Source organism: Notolabrus celidotus, chromosome 22, assembly GCF_009762535.1.
Source record: "Notolabrus celidotus isolate fNotCel1 chromosome 22, fNotCel1.pri, whole genome shotgun sequence".
NCBI lineage: Eukaryota > Metazoa > Chordata > Actinopteri > Labriformes > Labridae > Notolabrus > Notolabrus celidotus.
The window spans coordinates 14650815-14676446 of record NC_048293.1 but is presented as its reverse complement, the minus strand read 5'-3'; the positions used below and the strand labels follow the sequence as shown (position 1 = coordinate 14676446).

Sequence of the window (25632 nt, the reverse complement as noted above, 5' to 3'; positions counted from 1 at the left end):
TTGATATCAAATATTTTGCACAAAAAATCTTTTACATCAATCCAGAACCTCTGGATCTCTGGGCAATGCCAAAGTTGATGCATTAGTGTTCCCGTCCTCCCACAGCCATGCAAACACATATCTGAAACATGATAGTTTGAACGTCTCAGAATTGAGGGGAATGCCCAGATCTTTCTCCCATTGAGATAATACACTTTTCACTTTTTCTAATTTTCTCGATGTGATGTCCAATTATTCTGAAAACCTCTTTTATTTTCCTTTTAATGCTTTTACTTACTTATCCATTTTTATTTATTTATTCATTTATTTATATTATCAATTAACCCTTGAAAAACCTCTCAGCAATGATTTACTGGTCTATTGTCCCACCACTTCATTCTGTTTAATTTATGTGTTTTCTTTTTAACCTCTTGCGTTGCATTTTGTTTTGCATTGTTAAAATATCTCCTCGCTGTCTAAATGCTTACTTTGTTATCTGAACAACGCTTTGTTTGTCAAAGCACTTTGTAAACATTTGTTTTTAAAGGTGCTATATAAATAGAGTTTTTAACATTAGATTATTATTAAATGTTGAAGTGGATGGTAAGCTATATGTTTTAGGCCTCCTCAGGAGTTGATTCAACATTTCTTAGGGTGGTAGGAGAGGAAGCAGGAAAGAGGAAGAGCCAGTGATCAAGACCAACATCCTTTAACCCTTTGTTTTAAATCCCTCGACTTGAGGTCAAGGAAATGAAAAGCTGAAGATGAAGGGGAAAAGCTGCCCCCCCTCCAGCAACCTCTAACCTCATTCCCAGACGCTCAAATAAACAGCTGTGGAAAAATTTATGCAACAGTATGCTGCATTTTTGTCAGCTATATCAACAGTTTCACCAATGTGTATAAACTTCAAGTGTTTTACTCTTCTGAGGAAATAATTGAAGGTTAAAAGAAAATATGTCTTATTATAGGTGATATTATTTAACATGATTGATGTATTTAGAGATGATGTTGTTGACTTTGACCATTCTGCCTCCTTTACAGCTTCAGTATGTTAGCATATGGCCCTGGTTTTGAGGCTTCAATATAAATTCAATACAACTGCACCTAAAAAGTATAATCTAACATGATTTCTAAGAATAGATAATATTCCCATAAGTCAGTGAATATATGTACGACTGTTGCAGTTGAATGGATGTACCATGAATGTAGTGCTTGAAATTTTAGCTGAGGCAATACTTGCATCATCTTTATGATTGAATACAAACTGTAAATCAAGAGAGCATCTACATATGTATTTATTTGAATAAAAAGGTAAGTCATACTGGCTAGTGGATTCTGATTGTTCTTTATGGGAGAGCTGAAAATAAAACCAGGTTTCATCAACACCTCTGTAACAATTACATCAAACCCCTAATGCCGCAATTTAATGGAAACACAGGGGACCATCCTGAAGCGCTTTCTAATCCTGGCTCTGCAGTGAGGCTGTTATGAAATGACAGCGTCTCAGGTGGAATGGACAGATTTAGTTTGTTAGAGACAACACATAGCAGCAGTCTCAATGACAGCTCTAATTTGTCTTGTTGCAACGCTTGCTTGTAACTGTATGGCTTCTTAAGGCATTGGAGCAAAAGGATCAGTCAACAAGTTGTTAATCATTAATATTCAATTAATAGTTTTTACACTTTATTTAAAAGAAGAAACGTTCATGGTTATTTCATTCAAAGTTCTTAGAAAATAATTTCTTTATAATATAAATATTTTTTTGGTCCTCTCTTACAGTGAAATTAATGTCTTTAGGTTATAGGCTAACATTTTAGGTCAGCGTCCTTGGCTTTTGGAACCACTTGAGATTATTCTCACCATATTCTGACATTTTATAGAGCAAAAAGAAGTCATCAATCAACCAAGAAAGTATTTGGTGGCTTTATAGGCAATGAAAATAGCAGCAAGCTGCATCCCTATACAGCATTCATTCAAAACCAACCACAAGCAACTAGACAATCTTCTCTTTATTGTGGAATATAAATTTCAGGAACAAATGTCTTCATAACTTACAGTAAGGATACAGTACAGCAAACCAGTGGAACTGAAAAACAGCTGCTCTACGCTGCCTACAGCACAAGCAGCCAAATCTGTGATATCTTTGGGAACATGCGCATGGATGTCTTAGAAGTATTGATTTTAGACACAGGATGGAACAAGGCTTTTAAACACCTGAATGCCCAAAGCATCAAGGAAACCCAAAAACAAACACAATGACCTCAAGTTACAAAGACCTGTGCACAAATACATTAAGATGAAATATTGCATCTGCTCCCTTCATCTGAAACTGCAAATAAGAGGTGGAGTGAGTGACATGTAAATATTGAATCTATATTACATAATAAGGGCTTCATGTGATAAGGGATGACTTTTATTCGTGTCATAAAAAAGCACACTTTGGAAACTGTTACCACTTGCCTCAGTACATTCAACTTATACCATTTAGCGGCACACCACCAAGACAGAAGACAGGTCTGTGCACAGAAATACATAATGATATTCTTCATTATCACATAGTTAAACTTCACACGGATAATAAGTTACGCAACAAAGCAGAAGGATAAATACAGGTAACAACGATAAAGCAACATAATCATAGAAAGTGCACGAAAACACACACATAACAAGAAATCTTCATTTCTTTAGAGCACTGCTTATTAAGCACCTGGCGGGGTGAAAAAATATCCTGTGCAGGTGTTCCCTGATCACTGCTACCATAGAAATGTTAGGCCTGAAGACAGTTTATGTTTATGATGGGCACTTGACCAAATAGCACAGTGCAGACATGGAAACATGGCACATATGCAAGGCTTTTTCAAAAAGCTGTCTGCAAGACACTGGAGAAATGTTGCGTTCAAAACTATCCGACCATATATGGAAATTCAACATGTGGCAACACAAGCTGATAGTGATAAAAATAGATATGCCTATATTTAAACCTTTTATATTATAATTTCATATTTTCCAAGCGAGGAATCAAAAATAGTTCATCATTCTAAAGAGTAGTATTCTTCTGTAAAGTAAAGTATACATTCATAAACAATAATTTGGCATCTCAGGCACTGTAATAAACTCTGTAGTAAAGAGTTTTGTTTCGCCACAATGAGTAGGAGTTGTCAAACTTCAGGAGGTACGTGCCTTCACCTGGAAAGTCGTGGCTCCCCCCGTGGACGGACAGGTGGCTGTCCTGGCGATACACAGGTAAAATTTCCCCCAAGTTTGAGTTGGACTGACTTTTGGAGCCCTTCTCAATGTCTCCGTTCCCGACAGGCCCTGCGAGAGAGAGCACATAAAGCACAAAGTCAACACAGTGGCTCAGATCCCAGATGGAAGGGAAAGCTATTAAAGCAGGATTATGGTGTTTGGTAGCAACAGACAGACTGGTATGTTTTATAGAAAAGTGAAAATGATTGAGACCTCCAGTAAAAAGGTTCAAAGTAAGTTGTCAGTCTGGATTGCAAACACTGACCTTCCAGCTCCTCCTCCTCTTCTTCATCGTCACTTGACTCGCTGATGTGCACAGTGATAGACCGGCTCGTGACCGGGGTCCAGTCAAAATATACACCAAAGCCAATGTCGTAACCATCTGTAGCAAACTCCCAGCACACTTTTTTGGCCTCGGGCACAGTGGGCACGTGCACTGTCATGATGTCACCTCGGTACACTGTCACCACGCTATCCTCCTCCGTGCGAAGCTTTGCCTTCAGCTCCTTCAGAGCAGCAGATGTCCATGTTGATGGGGGTTTCAGGGGAGGCAGCTGGGCTACCATCAGGAGGAACAAACGGCAACAAGACTTTCATAATCTTTTATCAAGCTTAGTTAAGCCTCAACAAACCGTTCAATTCATGTTTTTATAGCCTGTCCTACAGTATGAAGATACTCGTCATTGATTTATGAATCCACTGAATCCTAATCACAGATATAACAAAGTAGAGATCGTGATGGCACACTCAGCGGGCCCTCACCTTTCATCTCAGCAGAGAGCTGACAGCTCCCTGAGCTGTTGTTCTCCTCGCCTCCTTCCCCTGGGGCTGGCTCAGCAGGGGCCTCGTCATTACCCTCAAAATGCACACACACACAGGACTAATATTACTGCGGAAAAGTCAGGTCATATTGCACTTGTCCTGTTTACTGACAACCACTGACAGCTTCCAAGGCATACTTAAACATCACCTACCTCAGTATATGGCCCTGAATCCTCCTTAGTTTCCTCCATAGCAGCTTGTTTTTCTGATTGGTCACAGCACTGTGAAAGGTCTGTATTCTGGAGTCTGTAAAGCAAACAATATAGACCAAGTGAGTGCAGGAGGAAGTGAGGTGTGTAACTAACTACAGGTCTGCGTTATAAGGTTATAAGCAGGACTTGATGCAGCAGTGGGCTCACTCACCTGTCCAGCGGGCTGTTGTCACACTGATTGGATGTTATTCCGGGAAAAGAAGAGAAGGATAAGGATGACAGCCGTGACTGAAGCTCTGATGTAGCCTCTAATCTCTCCATGGCTGTAAAGACAAGGCAAACATCTCAGTGTGCGTGGCTGGAAAAGATGAAGCCCCGCCCCTCTCAACCACAGGGAGGGAGGAGAAGATGACAGTAATGAAGATAACCTCCTAACGTAGAAAAAACAAGTAAAACAGATGTTTGGTGATGACAGACTGCAGTAACATCACATTACTGATAAATCACTGGCTTCACTCCAAATATACTTTTATGTCGTGAGCTCTAGCCTCGTCTATGAACTGACATTAGCATTTAGCTGGTTAGCATCTCAGCAGCTAACGCTTCCTAGCAAACAGAAAGTGCAGCCGAGGCTGAGGCAGACTGATCTCTAGTCTTACCACGATGAACCGATGATAGATCATTCAACAGATTTCACTTTAGTCCATCGAAGGCCATCAGGAAATACGCCTCCATATCACCAAAATCATGTGACGGAGTCCTCCACTCTGCTGCTGCTTTGCAGAGAAAAAACAGACCCGAATTGTTGACACTTCCGTGTTTTCCCGAATGTTTCCGAAAATCTGAGATTTCGAATCACTCGAGATACTAAATCTAAGAGTTCAGTTCTTAAACTTTGAAATGAAGATGTATGGGACGTTTGTAAAGTTGTGCACACTGAAAATAACAACAATTCTCCACATTTAGGTCCAAAACGAGATAACAATGTAGAGTGAATTTCTAAAAGTCACTTTTTTAAAATCACATTTAGAGGAATATTTGTGATCTTCTTCACCTTTTATTTTGTTGTGAAAAATATATTAAGTTAAAATAATTGTTAAATCCAAATTCTAAATATAAATTTTAAATGTTCAACGATAAATATAAATGTTAAATATAAATATAAATGTTCAACAATAAATCTAAATGTCAAATCCAAATTCCAGATGTTAAATCTAAATGTAAAGGTGAAATATAAATCTAAATGTTAAATATAAATCTAAATGTTAAATATAAATTTAAATGTTAAATATAAATCTAAATGTTCAAATATAAATCTAAATGTTAAATCTAAATGTAAATGTTCAACGATAAATCTAAATGTTAAATCTAAATGTAAATGTTCAACGATAAATCTAAATGTCAAATCCAAATTCCAGATGTTAAATCTAAATGTAAAGGTGAAATATAAATCTAAATGTTAAATATAAATCTAAATGTTAAATATAAATTTAAATGTTAAATATAAATCTAAATGTTCAACTATAAATCTAAATGTTAAATATAAATCTAAATGTTAAATATAAATCTAAATGTTCAATGATAAATCTAAATGTTCAATGATAAATCTAAATGTTAAATATGAATCTAAATGTTAAATATAAATCTAAATGTTAAATCTAAATTTAGATGTTAAATCTAAATCTAAATGTTCAACTATAAATCTAAATGTTAAATGTTTCTCCTGATCCTAAATATTTAGCTGATATGCGGCAGTGTGAATTTGCATATCAGCTAAATATTTAGGATCGCAGAGCAACATTTAACATTCATATTTAACATTTATATTTAACATTTAGTTTTATATTTAACATTTAGATTTATTGTTGAACATTTAGCTTTATATTTAGCATTTGGATTTAACAAAATTTTAACTTAATATATTTTTCACAACAAAATTAAATGTGAAGAAGATCACAAATATTCCTCTATATGTGATAAAAAAAGTGACTTTTAAAAATTCACTCTACATTGCTTTGACGTTTTGGAGCTTAATGTTGAGAATTGTTGCTGTTATTTTCAGTGTGCACAACTTTACAAACTGCGCCCCATAAAGATGAAGACTATGAAGATGCCTTCATGTGAACTTTTAAGTGATTTAATTTTGCAGTTATGAATAGAAAGTGTCCGAGCAACAAGTCAGAAGATGACAGTCTTTAGTCATGAGATGAGAGTTTTTTGCGTGTCCATATAGCTGTGTCTAGTTGTGATGGTGGTGGATTTCCTGGAATCGGGATATATGTGTTGCATCTGCTATGCCCGCAATAAATTGTGTTGACATAGGCATGTTCATAATTTTTTGTTTTATTTACAGTGTATTGAAATGTATACCATCAAATACTGCTGCATTTTTTACAAAAAGATGTTAAAATAGTATCTGGGATGAAATCCTGAGAAAGTATACAGTTACATTTTTTAACTAGAGTGCAAATATCTAATTTTGCAGCATATGTTTGTATGCTGCAGAGATGCTCTGTTGCATAGGTTTGTTGCTAGATAGACAGCACTGCAGAGGGGTGTCCTTGGTCTGGGCATCAGTGAGAGAAATCCAGGGAAAGGGCCTTGGGGAAAAAAAGGAAATAAAACATGAAATAATTTAAATATTCTTTAAATGTTTCAATAGGTCTGAGGTAAAGATAGCCATAGGCAACGTATATTCTTCAGCTATGCAGTTTGCACTTACTCCTCTGGAAGAAGAGAAGATGCATACGATGCACAGATGAAAGTCTGTGACTTTAGTTCGTCCATGTGTGCTCCTGTCTCTTGAAGGATGCTGTTGATCAGACAGAGAGCATCGCTGGATCCAAGACTGGCAGACGAGCAGATATTTAGCAGGCTATACAGCACTGCACACACCCAGTTCAGACCCAGAGAAATCCCACCTGTACAGAAATAGCACTTACATTAAGTAAATCATGTCAAACTAAGGGTGATGCCTTAATGTATCAAATCTACCTAAAGTTAATGTCGATAATGATAAAACTTAATAAAGACTACTGCTCATTGTAAGAGGACAAGACGCCTCTATCAGCAAAGGATCCTTCAAAGCTGTTTTCATATCAGTGCAGGACTGCCATACACCCACAGCATCACCGGTCACATATTGTGGTTTGAGAATGAAGTCATGTCCAAGAAGGTGTGCCAATCTGAAATATAACATAAGAACGGGAATTCAGAGACTGCTGATCATCAGTGAAACTGATGCTGTGTAACTGCGGTACTACCTGGTGAGAGGCATGGCTGAGGCGAAGCTGTACACGAGGCAGTGTTTTGACAGGTGAGAGCGGAGATCAGCACAGACTTTGGGGAGATGTGAAGGCAGACAGCAGAGGAACAATATGTCTGCCCACGCTGCCAGTCTGCCAATGTTGATGAAACACCCGACTCCAGCCTGAATAAACTCGGCTGAAAATAGACAAAGACATATGACCCTATCACTTTACATGGAAGTAGACTAAAAGTACAATCTATTAAAGTCAGTATATGTTTTTAACCATTCATATCCCAATATCAAGTTTCTGAGCATATTGGTGGTTATAAAATAATATGTATAATATAATAAACTGATCCGTAAGGCCAGTGATGTTGTCAGGGTGGAGCTTGACTCTGACGGTTGTGACAGAGAGGAGGACTCTGTCAAAGCTCCACAGCATCATGGACAACATCCACATCCTCTCTACAACATGCTGGTGAAACACAGGAGCACATTCAGCTTAAGACTGATCCCCCCATAAATGCACCACAGACTGCCACAGGAAGTCGCTCCTGCCTGTAGCCATCCGATTGTACAACTCCTCCCTCTGATGTCTGAACTATATTCTGTACTCTTTGCAATAATGTGCAATACACTGGGCAATATCCCTGCCACTTCAACATCCTGTATATAATACCTTCATTCCCTGCGCTTTTGTACATAGGGAACTGTAACTATTCTGCGTTTCTGCATATACTTATTATTAATCCAATTTATATTATTTCATTCATATTTATATCTTATTTTATTCCTTCTTTCTATTAATATTTTACTTTTTCATACTGTGTATAAGAGCATTCTGTAACAACTGAATTTTACGGTGGCCCTGAGAGCTCACAGCACTGCAACTTAAAAAAACACATGAAAAAAGACAAAACACAAGCAAATTAAGAAAATATCTTCATCAATTTGACAACACATGCGCAGCATTTAGAAAATGCGCTGCAAAGACCACAACACAACACATTAGAAAAAAATGCTGCAAAGACCATAACACAACAGAAGTGTTTCCAGAGGACACTTAAAAGTGATGAACATGTCCGTACACGCTTGTAGTTTAACAGCAGATCACTGCAATAGGCTGAATCATGCGATAACATTGTTAAAATAAATAAAAAACTTACTTTTTTTATCTCATTTTCCAACACCACTGATGATAAGAGAACCTTCATAGCGCTATGACTCAAAATCTGCGTCAACAACAAGCGTGTCCGGAGGTGTGCATCACTTTTAAGTGTCCTCTGGAAACACTTCTGTTGTGTTGTGGTCTTTGCAGCATTTTTTTAAGGCTGTGCATGTGTTGTCAAATTGATGAAGATGTTTTCTTAATTTTCTTGTGTTTTGTCTTTTTGCATGTGTTTTCCTAAGTTGCAGTGCTGTGAGCTCTCAGGGCCACCGTAGAATTTCCCCCCGGGATGAATTAAGTATTTCTGATTGTGATTCTGATAAGGGCAAGGAACAATATTATTCTTTCTCAAAGACTACTATTCATACATCATTGATGAATCATCAAAATAATACATATAAAAGTAATTGTATGTGTTGTATGTGGCCCATAAACTCAACATTGACTTTGCTGTTGTACCTGTTGATTCTGTTCTTCTACTGGAAATCCTAATGTTTGAAGGTTTGATGCCAGACTTTTCAAGAAGGGACCTGAGCAGCTGTTTCCCCAGGTGCCCTATCCCCACTATCCCCACGCAGAGATCTCTGTCTTCTTCTGATGTTGGAGAGTCTCTGGTGGTTGTAGAGTGACTCTTGATGGTAGCTCTAAATGTGCATCAGTCAAAATGATTAAAATCAGCACATACAGTTTCTCATTTTTGCACATTCTAATTCTTGTAGTGTACCTCAGAGACTGGAGGAGTTTGCACAGGAAGACTGCGTGCGCGCACCCGCAAAATGTCAGTCCAGCGGCGCGTGAACGAAGATAAATGAACTTTTTCTCTTCTTCAGTCAGTCCAGCCTCAAAAGAAAAACTGTCCAGACCAGCTGTCACGTCCATCATAGTCATAAATGTTCAATAGAGATGATTAAGGAGAAAGATTAAAATTGACAAGCTGTTTTGGACTGTAAGTCTCCTGTTTCCATGGCAAAATGACAACTTCCGACCGACGTGAAGGTTCACATATTTCAAAATAAAATTATTCAACTTCTTTTTAAAAGTTAAATACAGTCAAACACTGTGAATACAAATTACATTATTGCGAAAAAAAAATCTTATTAAAACAAAATTAAATTATGAATTCTGTAAGAAGTGTTCAACCAGAAATCTACAGATGGAGTTTCAACTGTAAAGGACAGGCAGAAATATATAACAGTGAGGAGCGTCTTACTAGTATGGTTTGGATCAACTCAGTGACCAGGTACAACAAATCAATACAAGTGGTTCTAAGTCAGTGGTGTCCAAACTTTTTTGAAAGAGGGCCACATTTGATGTTGTCAGAATACCTCAGGGTCAGTGGCTCCTAATGAGACTTAGTAATCATAAAAGTTATATATGAAATCTCTATTTAATAACAATTATTTCCAATAATGTATCAATAAATCAGTAACTAGGTAGTCCTTAGTTCTCCACAAGCCATGTAAACATCAGCAAACTTTATCTTCTTCTGGAGGAAAATGTTTTTCATTAGGGTCGGGCAATGTGGGAAATTATATTGCATCATTATTTTTCTATGGCAGGATCACTCTCTGGATTTCATCACACTTCGTTTTCATGTTGTTTTTAAGACTTTTCTGACCAGCAGACAACATTGTCAGAACTAAATAATTATTTACCTGCGTTCTGAACTATTTTTATGCTTCAAATTTTGCCTTTTCTGGACAACTTCATAATTTTGACCGTGTCTTTAGTGTCTTCCAAACTTTTAGTGTTCATCAAGAACATTTTCACATCATGACAAAAACTTTAATTTCAAAAACCTGTCAACTTTAAGAGTTCTTGTGTTTCTTCTATATTGCTGTCTTGCAGAATTCCCAGTGCTTTGGCTTTATACAAGTAGTCCATATGAAGCTTTTTGAGACGTTTCTGGATTGACTTGAGTTTTGTTTGTGCACTTGAAAGAAACTAAAAATGTACAGATGATTTAGAATGCGATTCATTTCTGTGCTATAAATAACGCATTTAAAGATGGAAGCTTGGGGCCATAAATGAATGGATTTTGGGCCGCGATTGGCCCCCGGGCCATACTTTGGACATGCCTGTTCTCAGTGATACTCTCTGCTGTAAACACCTCTTGAGGCTTGGTGAATAAAAGCCGTCTTTGAAGCATATAGCTAACCTTTTAATGAAGGCTCTTCCTTATATTTTTAATTCTTGTTAATGAGATTTAAATGTAGAAATCTCACCAAGCCACACTCTACTCAGATGGAATTAACTGTTTTTATTTCCCTTCCATGCTTTAATACAAATTCCTCAATTTAACTGTACACCTATGTACAAGAAATATTATCCTGGCCACATACACAACAAAATGAGCAAATCAAATGTTTGCAACACAACTTCAAGCTTAATATCAATATTCAAACATACACAAAAAAAACCGTACGCAGGATTTTAAGACTTTTCTTCAAGACTTAGAGTCAGCACAATTTCATGTGCTGTCAAGGTGAAAATGTGAGCAGCAGACTGACAAAATGAAACATTTGAAAAGGTTTACCAAGCTACTCTCCACAGTAGCTTTATCAAAATGCACACAACATTGATCACAGCTCAAAATAAGTTTGCAAAACTTAATAACAATTTTGGGCGATTCTCCCATCTGTCATTCATTTAAGAAAGTAACCTTCTAGTCACTTAAAAGTGCTTAACTTTACACTGTGGACACACATTCAGTTTCTACACTTGTACTCTTATATTTGCATGAAATGTTACACATTAGGAATATTTACAGTCAATACCAAGGCCCACGTACAGTGCAGTTTATATAAATTATGGGTCATTACAACTAGAATATTAGTGTTGACACCAAATAGCTTAGGGCAACAACGCAACAACACACAACTTGTAAACATAGCTGTTTGAGAACAAAGCTAATGTTTGCGCCTCATGAGACAGCAGCCTATTTCTTCATTGCTATGATTTTTACATTTGAATGCCATTGACTATCCACAACAGAACATCAACCACATTAAGACAGAATGTGGCTCTTATGGTTCACTCGTCATACATCCCTTTGATAAAACGTACAGTGGGTAATTGCTGATAACCATGAAGGCACTGTGAGGGAACTGACACAAGCTGAATCACAGTAGCTCAAATTGCCACGAGATGAACCGTGTTGTATTTACATCGGGGCTCAAACGCCCCTCTGAGATGTCTTCAATAATGCTCTGTGGAAAGTTGCCATCATTTTCAGCAGCTGTTACTTCTGCACAGTCATGGTTTCAGGTAACAAATGGCATCAAGAATCACTCCTCGCCCTGCCTCCATTTCTGAGACTCCTCCTGCCGTGCATCAGGATGAATCTGGTTCCTCATCCCACCCAGGACATTAGAGGTGGCTTCAGTGGCCATAATGAGGGGTTTGACCACTGCTGGTGGCAGCTGGCGGAGGACTCCACCCACTGCGCCAGTCATACCTCGCTGCTCGTGTTCCCGGGTGGCAGTATCGTAGATGGTCAGCGCTGTGTCTGTGATTCCCTGCAGATCAAACATCCTCATTTAATATAGTTTCTTTCCATCACTGTCCATGAATTAAAAACAGCTTCTCTGTTTGTCTTACCTCTTTGACCACAGTATAGGCTTTAGCTACACCTTCTCTCAGGTCCACAGGCTGATGAGCCAGTCCATAATGGGAGAACCGTTTTATCCTCTTCATGTCTCTCTCGTCAGGCACAGGTGACACCATGTCGTACGCCGTCTCAGCTGCTGCCTGAATATGACAAAACAAAAGAGCGGATATTCTTGATGCCTTGTAAAGGCTTTACCAAAAAAGTGCACAAAATTTTAACAACAATGGAGAGGAAAGTTTACCTGGATGGTCCGCACCATCCTGTTGGTGAGCTCCAGAGCAGCCATGGCGGTGGAAGTTCCAAAGGAGGCAGTGCCGCGCTGAAATCCTCGGACTATCCGACCGTCCTTCCTGTACTGCTCAATCGGCAGCCACACCAAATCCCTGAATCCCTGAACTGAACAGACAACGAATCATGAGGTTTTTCGTTGATTACACATGCACATTGCTTTATATAACTATAACATGTAGGTTGAGACAAACCCTCCACAATGACTGATGACTGCAACTAGGATCAGAAAATGTGTCCACTTACCTAACTGTACCAGAGAGTGGATCGGTCCCACTCCACCCAATAATCCTGGAAGCTGGTTCTTCTTGATGTCATTAAGCCACTCGTTTATTGCATAGGAGAACAGTTTATCCACACCTAATAATCTGAAACACCAGACATGTGTTAGTTTCCTGGGGATGATGGCTGCTTCTCTGTATTGCATATATGACAGGGATTTGATTTATGGTTGACAAATCAAAATTTCTCCATGACTATGACTAGTGATACGGTTTTTATTTTGTACATGTAGATAAACATACCCTTGTCGATAGCACAAGCGCCTCAGTTTTAGCTCCGAGCAATTCAGCTGCGTCAACCCGATAATGATTCCTGCAAATGTTCCCTGAAACAAAGCAGTACAAAAATCATGAATAAAGCACAGACAATAATGTAGCATCAATACATAGCTCTATTCAGTATGTACCTGCTCCATTGAAACATGTTTCCCATGGTAATCTAAGCGGATGGGAACCTCAGAGGTAAATCGAAACTCCCTGTAAGAAAAACAAATCATCAAAAATGCAAACTAGCAGTTTAGTTACATTTTCAAAGAGGTTTCATGACTAAGTATTCCACACTGACCTAAAGAAGATCGGCTGGTCTGTGAAGGGAGCAGCAGAGGCGTCACTGTCGTTCACTTCGTCCCTGCCTGATGTGGAGAATCCATTGTGGCTCAGGCGTCTCTGAGCCGGAACTGAGATGATCGGGGCCGGGTCCTGGCTGCTGCCTGTGTGCTTCGTGAAGCTGCAGGAGATCTCTGGAACGGACACTTTTTTTGTGGAAACACAGACGGCTGAGGGGAAAAATAAAAAGATCAGGCTGCAGTGAATGAAAAAGAGGGTTAACGTAGAGGTGCTTTAACAAAATGAGTTTTACCTTCTTGGGCAGGAGGAGAGAAGAACTCCACTTCAGTAGAAAGACTAGTGAAGAAATCCTTCAAGAAGAAGAGGGCATCCTGCAAAAAAAAAACCAAAACAACACTGTCAGTGAGTGCTTGTTTTATACATTTATGTGGAAATATGAGTAGGATTTATTTACTTGATCAATATTGAGCCGTAGAGGCATCAGGGAAACACGCAGACAACACTCCTGTGGCGCCTGGCCTGACTCAGGACACATGTGCAGCGCCTTCACGGTCAACTAAAACCAAAAGCACACAAGAGGTTACAACAGGTCAAGTTTTGACTCAGTAAATGTATGCGTATGTGTGTGCTCACCATGTTGGAATGAGCTTTCCGGGGCATTTCCTTGCTTGAATACAAATACAGGAATTTGTTCATTTGTGAGGTAGCCAGTCTGTCTCGAATCTCCAAGTCCTGCACGACAAACACCTGCCGGGACACGGGCTGATCCATCGCCGGCCCAGAAGAAACCTGGGTCTGCGGGTACACCTCATGCTGAAATCTCAGCTAAAGAAGAGATGCATGAAAAATGTATTAATTGTAAAGAAGTACCCTAAGCATCTACTAGGGATGTAAATTTCAACTATTTTCCGTGATCGATCTTTGGAAATGTTAACTATCAATTATCGATTAATCATTACAAAAAATTTTAACGTTGTCTGTCAAAAACAATGCCAAATGCGTTTTTTCCCCTGAATCAAATTTTCCTTCACGACAAAATATATATAAGTGACAGTATTGAATAGCTACGGATCGTATTGAGGTGTACAAAATGTAAACTCCCTGACTATCAACGTGTGGAGCAAGGTCATAATCTCCGCGGACATACAGTCAGAAAAGTCGATACTCGATTGATTGTAGACATCACTAGTATCTACGTTATCCTCATGAGGGTGTCAGTGTAAACATTTCACCTTGCTGAGCTGTATCTCCATCAGGACGTCTGGGTTCCTCCCTTTTCCTCCACCTGTGCGTCCTGAAGTCTTGGCTTGCCTCACTGGTGTTTGAGAGGGCGAGCTGTGGGGTGTAGACCTGCAAAATGAGAATATGACAAATATTAAACAAGCTTTTCTCAACATGCACATAAAAAAATTGTTTCTACAGTTATCTAGCTGAAAGACTCACCCCCGACTTCTGGCAGGTGACGCTGTGAAAGCCGTACTCCCAAAGTCTTTGCCTCCGTAGAGGTGCCAGATGACAGAGATCTCCTTGATAAGGTACCGTACCTCTGGGATGGGAAAGTTCAAGGCGCCACGGCTGGAGTCACTTCCATAAAGAGGCTGGCTGAAGTGATCATCTTTGATTTCAACAGTGTCTGAGGTAAGCAGCTTAACCACTGGTTCCTGATCAAGATCCTGCAACACATTTCATTGACTGTGAGCAAAACAAACTTTTACTCTCTGCATCCTGTAGTTATAAATATATGAAAAAGTACAGTTACCTCTCCTCTTGAACCCGGGGTCTCCAGGATGCAAAAGTCATCCGTCTCTTGAGCTAGCGTAGGGACCGGAGTGATGAGAGGAGAGTGAAGCATGGGATAGGTGGGGCTTGAATCTTGTGTGACATTTCCACTTTCATCAGGGAACAAGAACAGGTCAGAGCGGGGTGGGTCGTGGTCTTGATTTAGTTCCTCATTGGCCCCTATAGATGTGTGAAACAGAATCAAAGCTTGTTAGGTTTTACTCCACATGGAGCGGAAATCTTTGATCTAAACCGAGCAAAGTCTGCACCGTTCTGCTGCAGCCCTGGTGCATGCTGCCCGTCAGTCTCCTCCATCGCTTCGCTCATCAGATCCTGCAGCATCTGCTGCTCAGTCTCAGCAAGCAGTGGGGTCTGAGATGTGGGTCTGCTAGGAAACTCAACCTGTCCAAACATACACTCAAAGTAAGCAGTGTTTTAAAACCTGGAGTATTTTTGTACTTCTTGCTCGTGTGAATCAGTGCTGACCTTGGATCTTTGTGCAGTGCTGCTGTGCTTGGTCTCTGGTTCTGAAGGTGGCAGTAAGTCTCCATAGCTGGCTACATACTGGATGAGATTCATGAGCGCAGCGCAGGAGTCGGAACACGTTCTGATGTGGATAACATCGCTGGAGCAGCGCAGTTCAAATCTGGGCTCTGACTGTAAAGCAAAGGACAGATAAATGATCAGGAACAAATTCAGTTTACAAAGATAACATCATTTAGCAGCAGATATCTCACCAATTTTCCATCCACTCCAGGTTTGACTGCTGTAATCCTTAACTCCAGTGTTCCCATGTCAACCACTTGGACATAGTCTGTAAGAAATATCAAACATTTGTGAAAGCCGCTGGAAAACATTTCAAGAAGCTCCCTTTGCAACAATTGCTGCAGTCAACTTACCATGGGCTAGATTGACTGAGACAGCGTTGCTCTTGTCTGAGAGGAAGAGAGCCGCTTCGTCCAAAATGATCCTGCAAACAAAATTTCACTATCAGCAGAAAAACAACTTGACTAACACCTCGATATTAAGATTCAAACAGCCCTTTCATACCTGAGTGTTGAGGACGAGTGGTCTAATGAAACACTGCTGGAGATGCTGAAAGTCTCTACAACCAGCAGTGATCTGAGTGGCAGGTAAAGAGGTCTGTTCAAGAGAAGAAGAAAAGCCATATGAGAATGCACATTTGGGTAAAATATCTCATTATGTCTGCAGAGGTCTGAAGTATACTCCACCTGTAGTCTAGAGAGCAGCTCCACAGGTGTAAATGCAGAGTAGCAACAGACGTTGGCGGGGCGTAACCCAACACAGGCTCATCAGAGACATTCAGAAAGTCAACAACCTGTTGAGCACAGGTTACAAATACAGGATTATTATATGCTCCTTAGGTGAAAAGCAATCTAACAAATACATTTCGTAGAAGATATAGTTAAGTGGTTACTCCTACCTGGTCGTACCAGCCCAAGCTGGGAGGGACCACTCTGTGCTGGAGTGTGGCTCCTCTCACTCCGACAGCAACCAGAAACTCCTGCATGAAAAAGAACAAGTCAAGATGCTCGATTCAATCCAGACAAAGATCTGCTTAGTAAGAGGACTGTTTGTCTGATTGTGGTAATACACCAAATCTGGGTTGAAACAGATGCTATTGAGGTGGGATTTTTGAGATAATTCAGTATCAAAATATAACTAATGCCTGTTTTTTCCCAGCATATCAGTGATGTCAGAGGTGCCTTTAATTTGACTGCTATAGTACGGGTGTAGAATCTGAATGGTCCCGACTTCAAAAAGCACAGACTATATATCCATCTACTGGATAAATGAGATCACATGGTGGTCTTCTGAGATCAAAAGTCTACAACAGCAGCATGCCAGGACTGTCTTGAACAATTGATTCTCATGAGATAAATTGGAGCTATGTAAGAAGTCAATTTTAACCTCTATCTTATAAACACCTCCAGCGTCTGGTTAGAGGCTGAATCCCATCAAAGGGTCACATGATGCATATCAAATCTGAACATTACTCTGGGGAGAATCTGAACATATCTCACATTTGCCCGTCAGTGATTTGAGTACTCTACCTTGACATTGCGTTCTGCGCTCTGTGATGAGATTTTGACAGCGACAGACACCATGCTGCGGGCTTCTAGACCGATGCCCTCTGAAGGAGTTGATGATCTCTCAGGGGACGTCTCTGATTGGTAGATAGTCGGCTCTAACCAGTGGGGATGTGTCCTGCATGGCAACTTGGTTTCTGAGACAGAGGTGCCTCCATCCATGAGTCCTGAACAGACGAACAGTGACTCATGAGTCAAAGAGGCATAGGGGCATAGGTGTCCTTACAACAGGGGATGTATATCAGAGTCCTATACAGGTCCAATCTTACAGCCTGCACTTAACTCACCTGCTACCTGCCTGCATTTTTACCCATGCCCAAACCTGTGATTTTACATCTTTTGAGGTGTAACAGAATGTTTTGCAGGTAGCCTGTTGGGTACCTGACTCCATGCAGGACTCTGATGTAGACATAGAATAGTCTTACAGTATTGCACAATACATTTTAAGGTAACACAAAGTAATGTTGGATTAAAAATGTGCAGCTGGTTTACCTTGATGATACATGCAAACATTACTGGTGTGGAAGCAGATGTAGTGTTGGTCTTTATAGCCTTCATACTGCGTCACGCTGAACAGCACAGCGTTTTTCACCTCTAACCAGAACTCCCCATGTTTGTTTTTCAGAACAGTTTTATCCTCCTTCTGGAACGAGAAAAAGAAATGATATCAAAATCATGAAGCAAACATGTTAAAATGTGTCTGTGTGATACTGAGTGATATTAAAAAAAAAAGAGGTGAGCTAACCTTTGCATTAGTTTGAAGAGACACCAGACCATGATTGACACTGAGGATGACAGAGAACAAACTCTGGGAGGTCTTGCACTGGGCTTTGGGTTTTTTCTTCTTGCGTGATCTGTGGCCCAGATCAGACGCAGGACAGTAATAGTGCATGGTCTCCTCCTCGGAGCCGCTGGTCTCATCTTAAAGCAGAACATGAAGCATGTTTATGAAGCTTTAAAATTACTTCATTTGTATTCGGGTAAGAAGAGCTTGACACAAGAGAAAGATGCTTTGTTCTCTTACCCTCTGGACCTGTAGAGCGGAACTGGCTGAAGCTGTCTTTAGAGTAAGTGTTGATCAGCTGACTGGCGACAGAGAGTCCGACTCCATATGGCATGCTTTCCACTGTCTCCACTGGGGATGGAGCAGTGGGCTCCCACAGCAGCAGATCATTGTTTATTCTTGAATATATAAAATATAAAATATGTAAGAAACAAGGTGCTTTACTGGCTTATGAGGTATAAAGTTGACAGTTTTTATTATTTATTACTTTATTTTAGCTGGTCGTCAACAAAACTTTTGATTGAGCATCTGCAAACTTGTTTATGTTTCATGGACATTAAATGGGGAAAAAACTTCAGAGCTGCTCCAAAGCTTTCAGTATTTCTCAATCATTTGCTGTTTTTATAGCAAATCTGATCGTACAAATTCCATACCTGTTGTGGAGTTTTTCATAAAATGCCTTGCTCGGAAGAACTAATTGCACATTGGGGAAACACAACTCAAGGATAAAGCGCGAGTTGTTCATGGTTTTCTCCTGGAACTCAGTCATCTCTGCGACATCACCAGGTATAACCATCTGGAATTAAAACAAAACCAACATTGGAAACAAGATTTTCATAACAGGGGTTCATAACCAGCTGGTCTGTCAACAGGTTTGAGATGCAAAGCAGAGCATGTGTTGCTGTTTGCATAATGATGCATCTGTCGCACATCCTAATGCGTCGACCTGAGGATACCCTCGCCTCTGAATGCAAATTTATCCACCTGCACAGAGTCCACCTGCTGTCGTGCGACACATCATTAAAACTGAGACAACAGAGAGTTTTTTTTTCACTCTTTTTGTGAAGCGTAGTCATTTCCATGCAATGATGGTTAAATTGGGTACAGTTTGAGATTGAAAGGTAAAACAAAGACAGCTTCTGTAAAAAAATAACTAGGTGGTACATTTACATGCGGCTTACATCTAAACACAGCTGCATTTAGTCAGTGTTCTAAAGTAAAACTACTTCACTTCAACACCTAAAGAAGTCATAATATATCTGTTATACTCCTGTTGTAGTGTTTGGATGAATGCGTTTCTTAAGGCCTACCTCTTCATTCTCATACATCACCCTTCTTGAAGAAAAGGGTGACGGCTCAGGTTTCCCAAAGTCACACACATCCTTCAGTGAATGAGCGGCTCCTTCCTCCTCTTCCTCTTCTAGAGAATGGTCTTCAGCCCCTTCGTCATCTTCAGCTGTCACCCGCTCCAGGATTGAGTGGACAGCTGTGGGGTTCATCTTCAGCACAACCCTGCTCAGAGAGATAAAATACCACTGAGAGGTGAAGCTGGGTGGACTGATAAGTTTGAGGTTGGTTAGTCTAACTCACCTCGGCCAATCAAATTTGACACTTTCAGATGATGTCATGTCTCCGTCCATGGTGTGAGACACTCTGAGGAACCTTGCGGCTGGTTGATCCGGCTCCTCCTGAAACTTCCCTGTAAAGCGAAAAAAAAAAAAAAGTTTAGAAGCAATAGCTGGAAAAACTCTTGGGAATGCTTTTTTCCACTTAAGTCATCATACCAATCAGCTCCCTGAAGGTGAGCTCCATTTTGGTTTGGTCTGGGGAGCTACCACCCATGAACTCTGTCTTCATTTCTAGGTCCTCCAGCTCCAGGTGTAGAACTTCCTTCTGCAGGGACTTCTTGAACCAGGGGCCCCTTTCCTGATCTGAGCGCAGGTCTGGGATGGGGAAGCGCACTGCAAGGCCCAGCAGCGGGGCGCTGACAGTCAGCGATACGTGACAGTTGGTAGGAGTGTGGCTGTCATCAAGGAAAACCTCTGTGAAGGCTTTATGCTGTGTAATGAGTTTAAAAAGACACATCAGGAAAATAGACAAAGTTTAGAGCCAATGAATCTCCAGCTTTTGAGACAGTGGCATCTACATTGACATGAATAAATCTCAAGACTGCCTTACCAAGCTGACATGTTTATTATAGGATGTGTACAAATGGGACGCCATCAGCTCTGTGGTTGCCAACTTCTGAGGTTGTAGCAACGAGTTTAGCCTGTCTACGATGCTAATATCCAGCTCACAGCGCACAGGACCCAGCTCCACCTGGATCTCAGCTTTCCTGGGGATGGTGCTGAGGCGCACTTGGCCTCCCTGCACAGAGAACCAAAATATTGACTGAGTGGAAGCCCACATGTTGTGGATTAAGTGCTGTGTGTTCACATAAAACTAAGAAGCGCCATTACCTGAGGGCCTCTGCGCTCAGCCTGTTTGTAAAGCAGGTGAAGGCAGGTGGGAAGCGGTGCGTCACTACTGGCTGTGGTGTCAAATGTCAGGAGCTGAGGTGTGACAGAGAAGCTAATGAGAAACACTTTTAATATCATGCCATCTGCAACATTCAGGAGCACTGAACTTGTATGCAGCATTAGACTGAACAAGCTCAGCGCAGTTAACATGTGCCCAGCTCAGGCTTAAAACTCTGACCTCTGTGTATTGAATGCCTCTTTGGGAGCCTCCAATGACAGCCTCAGAGGGGAACAGGCACTCCAGAAACTCCATCTGGTTGAGGGACACGTCAGTGCTGAACGTCCGCACGCTGGATCCCTGACAGTGCTCGTAGTTTATCTTCAGGCCCTGGCCTACAAATCTGCATACGGAAGATCACTTCAGATATTCTACTTAAAATGACAAATCTGTCCGACCATATGCTCAAACATGAAATAAAGTTTAACCTTGCAAAATAGGAATTGAAAATGAAACAGTACCTGAGATGGTCATGGGGGCAAGCCTGGTTGAACACTGTGCGGGACTGGAGGAAAGCAGACGGGGCGAGTTGACCTGGGCCAACCATGCTGAAGAAGTGTGCAGCCATGGGGCCAAGAGGACTGGGACTAGCATCTGGTGGTGGCAGTGGGTCAATGTGGAGGACTGAGACAGCCAGGCTACTGAGAGTCAACTTCAGCACCAGCTCTGGCCTGGACTCATCCCCGTGTGTTTTGGATGGATGGGCTGAAAAACAACAAAGACAGATATTCAACTTTTACTGAGGTGAAGAGATATTCCAAGAACTGAGTGAGTGCTTTCATAGAGCCGAATGTTTACTTATAATCATTTCAACAACCACAGATACAGATCTTAACTTTATCAGTGGTAGTACAACTCTGTATCACCCCTGTAGCTGTCTGCTCAGATACAGATCTAATCAGAGAGTTATGCTGATGTTATCTTTTCTTTGAACGTAGCTGCAAACTCCTTTTCCTTTTTTAGGTAAATGGCCTGAATGGAACAGGAATGAAACTATAAGGTAGAACACAGAGAGACAATGTGATACTTACAAGTTTGTCTCAGTAACTTGTGAGGGATCTGTGAATCTCTGGACTGGACTGGAGTTTCGCTTGTCTGCTTCTCTCTTTGCCGAGGTACATCCATGTACTCATCCCACAGATTCTACAAACACAGATACGATAACAATCAATCTAGGTAACAGAGTTAATTTAGCCACCATTTAAATACCCTTGTTGAAAATAGTAATCTATATACCTCTAAGTTTCTTCATATAAAGACTCATTTCCATTGTACAGCATTCTCTGCAAAATTCAGGATCTAATAGAGTAATGAGACCACCACCAACCTTTACATTCACCTGCATTATATTTCTATGTCTCCTCATGCCAGAAGTAAAACAGCTGATTTCTTACTGTTGGGTTTCCAGATGGGGATTCTACAGGAGAGGCAGAGTAGTTGCTATTAAGGGACAAATCCAGATCAACGGTGGGTGGTTCACCCAGAGGAGGGAGAGATGACAGGCTGTGAGACATGTCCATGTCCGCCATGGAGAAGAACACATCATCTACACCGCCCACAGATATGATTAAAAAAGAGAAAGCAAGAATGATTTTCATTATTTCATCACATCTAATGTCTGAGGCAGGTTCAGTTAAAGGATTGTGTTCTAGTCCAACCTCGACTCGACACAGTTCTGGTGGTCTGGCTGTCGAAGAGGTCTGGGTCTGTTCCTGGCACAGCGCTGTCCTTCTTCAGACAGCGGTTCAGCTCCATATGGAGCCGATACTCGTCCTCCTGCTGCATGGGTCGGCTCTTTCTGTCCTTAGCCCATTCCTGTGCACCTTCACAGAAACAATAACAAAGAATAGATACACTCTGTAACTGAACTCCTCTTATGTTTGAGACATTTACCATCATCTACTATCAGAGGGGGCTCACCTCCACCAGAGAAAGCTCCAAACAAGTCTAAAAGGAGATGAACTTGCCGAGGGGACAGCAGAACAATAACAGTATCAATATGTCCAACAACATCCAGCTGAGGAACAAAGAATGAGAAACATTGTTAAAAGCAATCACATCGAGCTCATCACAAAGTCACTTATCAAGAACTTTCACAGTAGGTTACCTTTGCTCCAGGCATAGCTAAGTTGTTTTTTAGAGTGAGGGACAACTCGATTTTACCACCGAGGCTCCCAATCTGCACAGGTTCAAACGGTGTCGTAGAGGACACCGGCTCCGTGAACTGGGGGTGAGGCTCACAAATTATTTTGGGATTCCAGCTTGGCGAGAGTTTTGGCTCAGTTTCCTGCAAAAATAAAATATTTATGACGCTGCTTATGCATACACGTCTTTTATCAGATTTTAATCATACGCTACACAAACCAACCGTTTGAGTGGGTGAAGATTTACAACCCGCACGAGACACATCTGAAAACTCATCCCAAAACAAAGTGATGCCTTCCATCTGCAAGTTTTTATGTGCAAATGTGGTTGGCTGGTGCACGTTCACACTCGAAGTCTCCTCGTCTGTCTCATCACAGTAAACAATCCTGAAAGCAACACAGCACACGCTTAACTCAACAAGAAGTTTCCACTTATCACACAAATGACTTTCAGAATGATTGAAGATTCACTATGAAATATAAAACATGATAATGGCATAAAACAGCTCTGGTGCTGAAAAATGTTTACTACATTCTGGAAAGTGTCTGCTGTCATTTTAAACAAAAACGTACTTGCTGATTCGGATCTCAAGAGCCATTCCAGTTTTTGAATTTTCTGGAATGTGTTCAACTCGGAGAACAGTATCCAAAAATGTCACTTTTACTCTTCTCAGAACTGAAAGATATAAAGTTTAAGGACAATGTTTCACAGAATACTAGCATGCCTTTTTTACATTTTGCTCCACAGTAAGGACACAACATACCTGTCTCTATAGTCTCTGCAAACTTCTCTAAACCCTCAAAAGGCTGGAAGCTCTCCCCCATATCATCAGTGAGTTTCTGGCTCAGACATTCTTTGGCAAGCTGCATGCTACTCGTCATGAAACTGGACCAGTACATGGGCTCTGTACCAGATGCTGGAGGAAATGAAAGCAGTGAGACAGTTATTTACTTTTCTCACAGATGATGTTGTAGTGACACATAGTGGAGTGGCTCCTTACCAACTCTTGGTCTTGGTCTGAGCACCATCTCCAAACCCTTGACCTCGAGGGCACAGTTTTCTTGCAGCAGGGCTGCCCATGGGACCGTTAGAGAAATTGTCTGGATAAACCCTGCGATTACCTCAAAAGGGGCATCTGCTGTTTCAAGGAGTTCATTGAGTGACTGAGGAACAAGAAATAATTATGAGTTCCACTTAATTCAAGCAAGTATTAAGGTCTGCTAAATGTTCTGCCATAAAGGTGACACTAAACATACCCATTTATCCAGTGGCACTTGTGCAAGTGACCCAGTGCCTTGATAGAGGTCTAAACTGAGCTGATCCAGGCTCAGCTTCTCCTGTAGAAAGTTCCCGAGGTACCGATGCAAGAGGTACCTGCATGCCCTCTTCTTGATAGACTCAGAAAATGGCCAAGGCATCTTAAGTCAACAGGTGAGCTGCGCACAGATAATGAAAGGGATTTGGATGCTCTGTGACCAGAATGCTCAGCAGTAGCTAATGAAACAGCTCTGAATTGGTCGCTGGTGTTACAGCTGTGTCATCCTGTTGGCTTAAAGACATTGAGGAAGCGTGAGCTCAAACACCCTTCATATCCCAAGATTAGGGACACTTTGGAGGATGTGTTGACACTCAGGGATATGTGGTAGCAGCGGTCCGACTCCAGTTTGCTTCGCCTGTTGAAAGACAAACATATGGTGCCTGCTTTGTAATTTGACACGAGACAACATGAGGCTTTACACAATATGTTTACATACAACACAGACAAAAACAACTAGGTCCATTCACGCGTCAGTTTAACACAGGAAATTCATAAATCATCGTATTAGCACCATAATAATGTTATAGTTGCACTTAATGTCCCGACAACCTATGTGTTATTCTACGCTTAGGTTTATATTTGAGAGCCAGTGTAAACCAGCCAAACGCACTTGCGAAATAACCAACAGCATGCCAAAGCCTTGCTACTCAAAAGCTACTCTAAGCCATGTTTGCTAAAACAGAGCTGTCATGTTGTGAACAGACGGTGGCTTCGCTTTGAATGCTGGCTAGACAAAGGCATGTTACTTAGCTAACTAGCCGGCTAGCTAGTGTGATGCTAGTACCGCTAGCTGGCACATGAAGCTCTCCAACAACATTAGCATAGCCAGCTAACGTCATGCTAGGCTTGCAGCTGTACATGCCTTGCTAGTTAGCCTGCTAGGTAACCCCTAAACACAACATTTCTCAAACCTTCTACCCTCACATGTGACAAGTACACGAGCACAACTAAGTCCATATTCATGCACGAACCATTTGCAGACACTCTTGAGTACGTGGCAGAGATGCTAATAGTAGTGCTGTCAATAAGTTACCTTCTGACTGAGTTGTTTACAAACACTTTCATGACTCCGCACCAATTCAGCCCACACACTCCTGGGAGGGATTAGTCCATGACGTCGCAATATGGCGGAAGTATAGCTCATGGGACAGTTAGTGGATTCATTTTTTTTAAAGTTGTTAGTCAGAAATACTTCAGGCACACTGAAGGACAAGGCAGGTCGTGCATTAATGTGTTTTTAGCCTGTTCATACATTTGACTCTCAACAGGTTTCTATTCTTCTCATTTGACTGAACGCTACGGTGGCCCTGAAGGACAAAAAAAAATAATATTTTCGAAAACAAATGTACATTAAGAAAACAAAATTACATAATCAAAACACTTTTACCAAGGCTAAAACAAATTTACATTTAAGAAAACAAATTTACAAAAAAAAAAAAAAAAAAACACATTTACAAGCGGTGAGCTAATTTTCCAAAGTCTGAACACTTTTGCCATTCCTGAAAAAAGTGTACATTCATTTTTAACGGAAAGGGAATGTACCAAACACTGGAAGTGATCCAGTACCAAACGGAGTACCAGTACCAAACGTCACTCTGTTTGGTTTCTCTCCATC

The 25632-nt window shown here is 40.8% G+C and overlaps 3 protein-coding genes across 6 annotated transcripts; all 3 read right to left on the bottom strand.

Annotated features, from left to right (window-relative positions):
* Positions 1-1970: 1970 nt before the first annotated feature.
* On the bottom strand, positions 1971-5065 carry tmed8 (transmembrane p24 trafficking protein 8). Of its 2 annotated transcripts, none has more exons than XM_034675932.1 (6): positions 4859-5065; positions 4411-4630; positions 4200-4293; positions 3988-4081; positions 3491-3784; positions 1971-3294 (listed from the first exon to the last, which is right to left on the bottom strand). In XM_034675932.1, the coding sequence occupies exons 2-6, from the start codon at positions 4518-4520 to the stop codon at positions 3077-3079; spliced, it is 810 nt and encodes a 269-aa protein (XP_034531823.1). In that variant the 5' UTR covers positions 4521-4630; positions 4859-5065; the 3' UTR covers positions 1971-3076. The 2 variants fall into 2 exon arrangements, with proteins under 2 accessions (XP_034531823.1, XP_034531822.1); XM_034675931.1 differs by having other exon boundaries at positions 4411-4522; positions 4859-5061.
* A 1457-nt stretch (positions 5066-6522) lies between these two features.
* Positions 6523-9590, bottom strand: noxred1 (NADP-dependent oxidoreductase domain containing 1). Its single transcript, XM_034675300.1, has 6 exons — positions 9342-9590; positions 9077-9261; positions 7463-7643; positions 7236-7384; positions 6922-7120; positions 6523-6799 (listed from the first exon to the last, which is right to left on the bottom strand). Exons 1-6 carry the CDS (start codon positions 9503-9505, stop codon positions 6673-6675), a joined length of 1005 nt encoding a protein of 334 aa, XP_034531191.1. The 5' UTR covers positions 9506-9590; the 3' UTR covers positions 6523-6672.
* A 1267-nt stretch (positions 9591-10857) lies between these two features.
* atg2b (autophagy related 2B) lies at positions 10858-25300 on the bottom strand. 3 transcript variants are annotated; one of them, XM_034674585.1, is made up of 43 exons: positions 25051-25300; positions 23956-24372; positions 23700-23862; positions 23463-23615; positions 23272-23374; positions 22923-23085; positions 22662-22841; positions 22475-22571; positions 22213-22377; positions 21949-22100; positions 21586-21697; positions 21016-21259; positions 20735-20897; positions 20497-20589; positions 20216-20404; positions 19822-20095; positions 19628-19736; positions 19348-19549; positions 18691-18833; positions 18278-18435; positions 17999-18174; positions 17746-17896; positions 17218-17420; positions 16587-16667; positions 16375-16481; positions 16193-16285; positions 16042-16112; positions 15880-15956; positions 15629-15799; positions 15412-15544; positions 15123-15322; positions 14807-15036; positions 14596-14713; positions 13997-14188; positions 13818-13919; positions 13656-13734; positions 13362-13572; positions 13204-13273; positions 13040-13122; positions 12762-12883; positions 12469-12623; positions 12218-12367; positions 10858-12135 (listed from the first exon to the last, which is right to left on the bottom strand). In XM_034674585.1, exons 2-43 carry the CDS (start codon positions 24115-24117, stop codon positions 11905-11907), a joined length of 6231 nt encoding a protein of 2076 aa, XP_034530476.1. In that variant the 5' UTR covers positions 24118-24372; positions 25051-25300; the 3' UTR covers positions 10858-11904. The 3 variants fall into 3 exon arrangements, with proteins under 3 accessions (XP_034530476.1, XP_034530477.1, XP_034530478.1); XM_034674586.1 differs by having other exon boundaries at positions 24989-25251; XM_034674587.1 differs by lacking the exon at positions 25051-25300 and adding an exon at positions 24628-24767.
* Positions 25301-25632: the final 332 nt, after the last annotated feature.

Bases quoted from the DNA above. Each gene is read 5' to 3' on its own strand.
- tmed8 (XM_034675932.1), bottom strand. From the start codon at position 4,520: ATGGAGAGATTAGAGGCTACATCAGAGCTTCAGTCACGGCTGTCATCC. The intron at 4,082-4,199 runs GTAGGTGATGTT...GTGCATTTTGAG, and splicing joins ATTCAGGGCCATATACTGAG to GGTAATGACGAGGCCCCTGC. The intron at 3,785-3,987 runs GTGAGGGCCCGC...TCCTGATGGTAG, and splicing joins GCTCTCTGCTGAGATGAAAG to CCCAGCTGCCTCCCCTGAAA.
- noxred1 (XM_034675300.1), bottom strand. From the start codon at position 9,505: ATGACTATGATGGACGTGACAGCTGGTCTGGACAGTTTTTCTTTTGAG. The intron at 7,644-9,076 runs GTACAACAGCAA...GTCTATTTTCAG, and splicing joins TAGAAGAACAGAATCAACAG to CCGAGTTTATTCAGGCTGGA. The intron at 7,385-7,462 runs GTAGTACCGCAG...GTTATATTTCAG, and splicing joins TCAGCCATGCCTCTCACCAG to ATTGGCACACCTTCTTGGAC.
- atg2b (XM_034674585.1), bottom strand. From the start codon at position 24,117: ATGCCTTGGCCATTTTCTGAGTCTATCAAGAAGAGGGCATGCAGGTAC. The intron at 23,375-23,462 runs GTATGTTGTGTC...TATATCTTTCAG, and splicing joins TGCAGAGACTATAGAGACAG to TTCTGAGAAGAGTAAAAGTG. The intron at 15,957-16,041 runs GTAAGTTGACTG...TATTTCTTACAG, and splicing joins CTCAGTCAATCTAGCCCATG to ACTATGTCCAAGTGGTTGAC.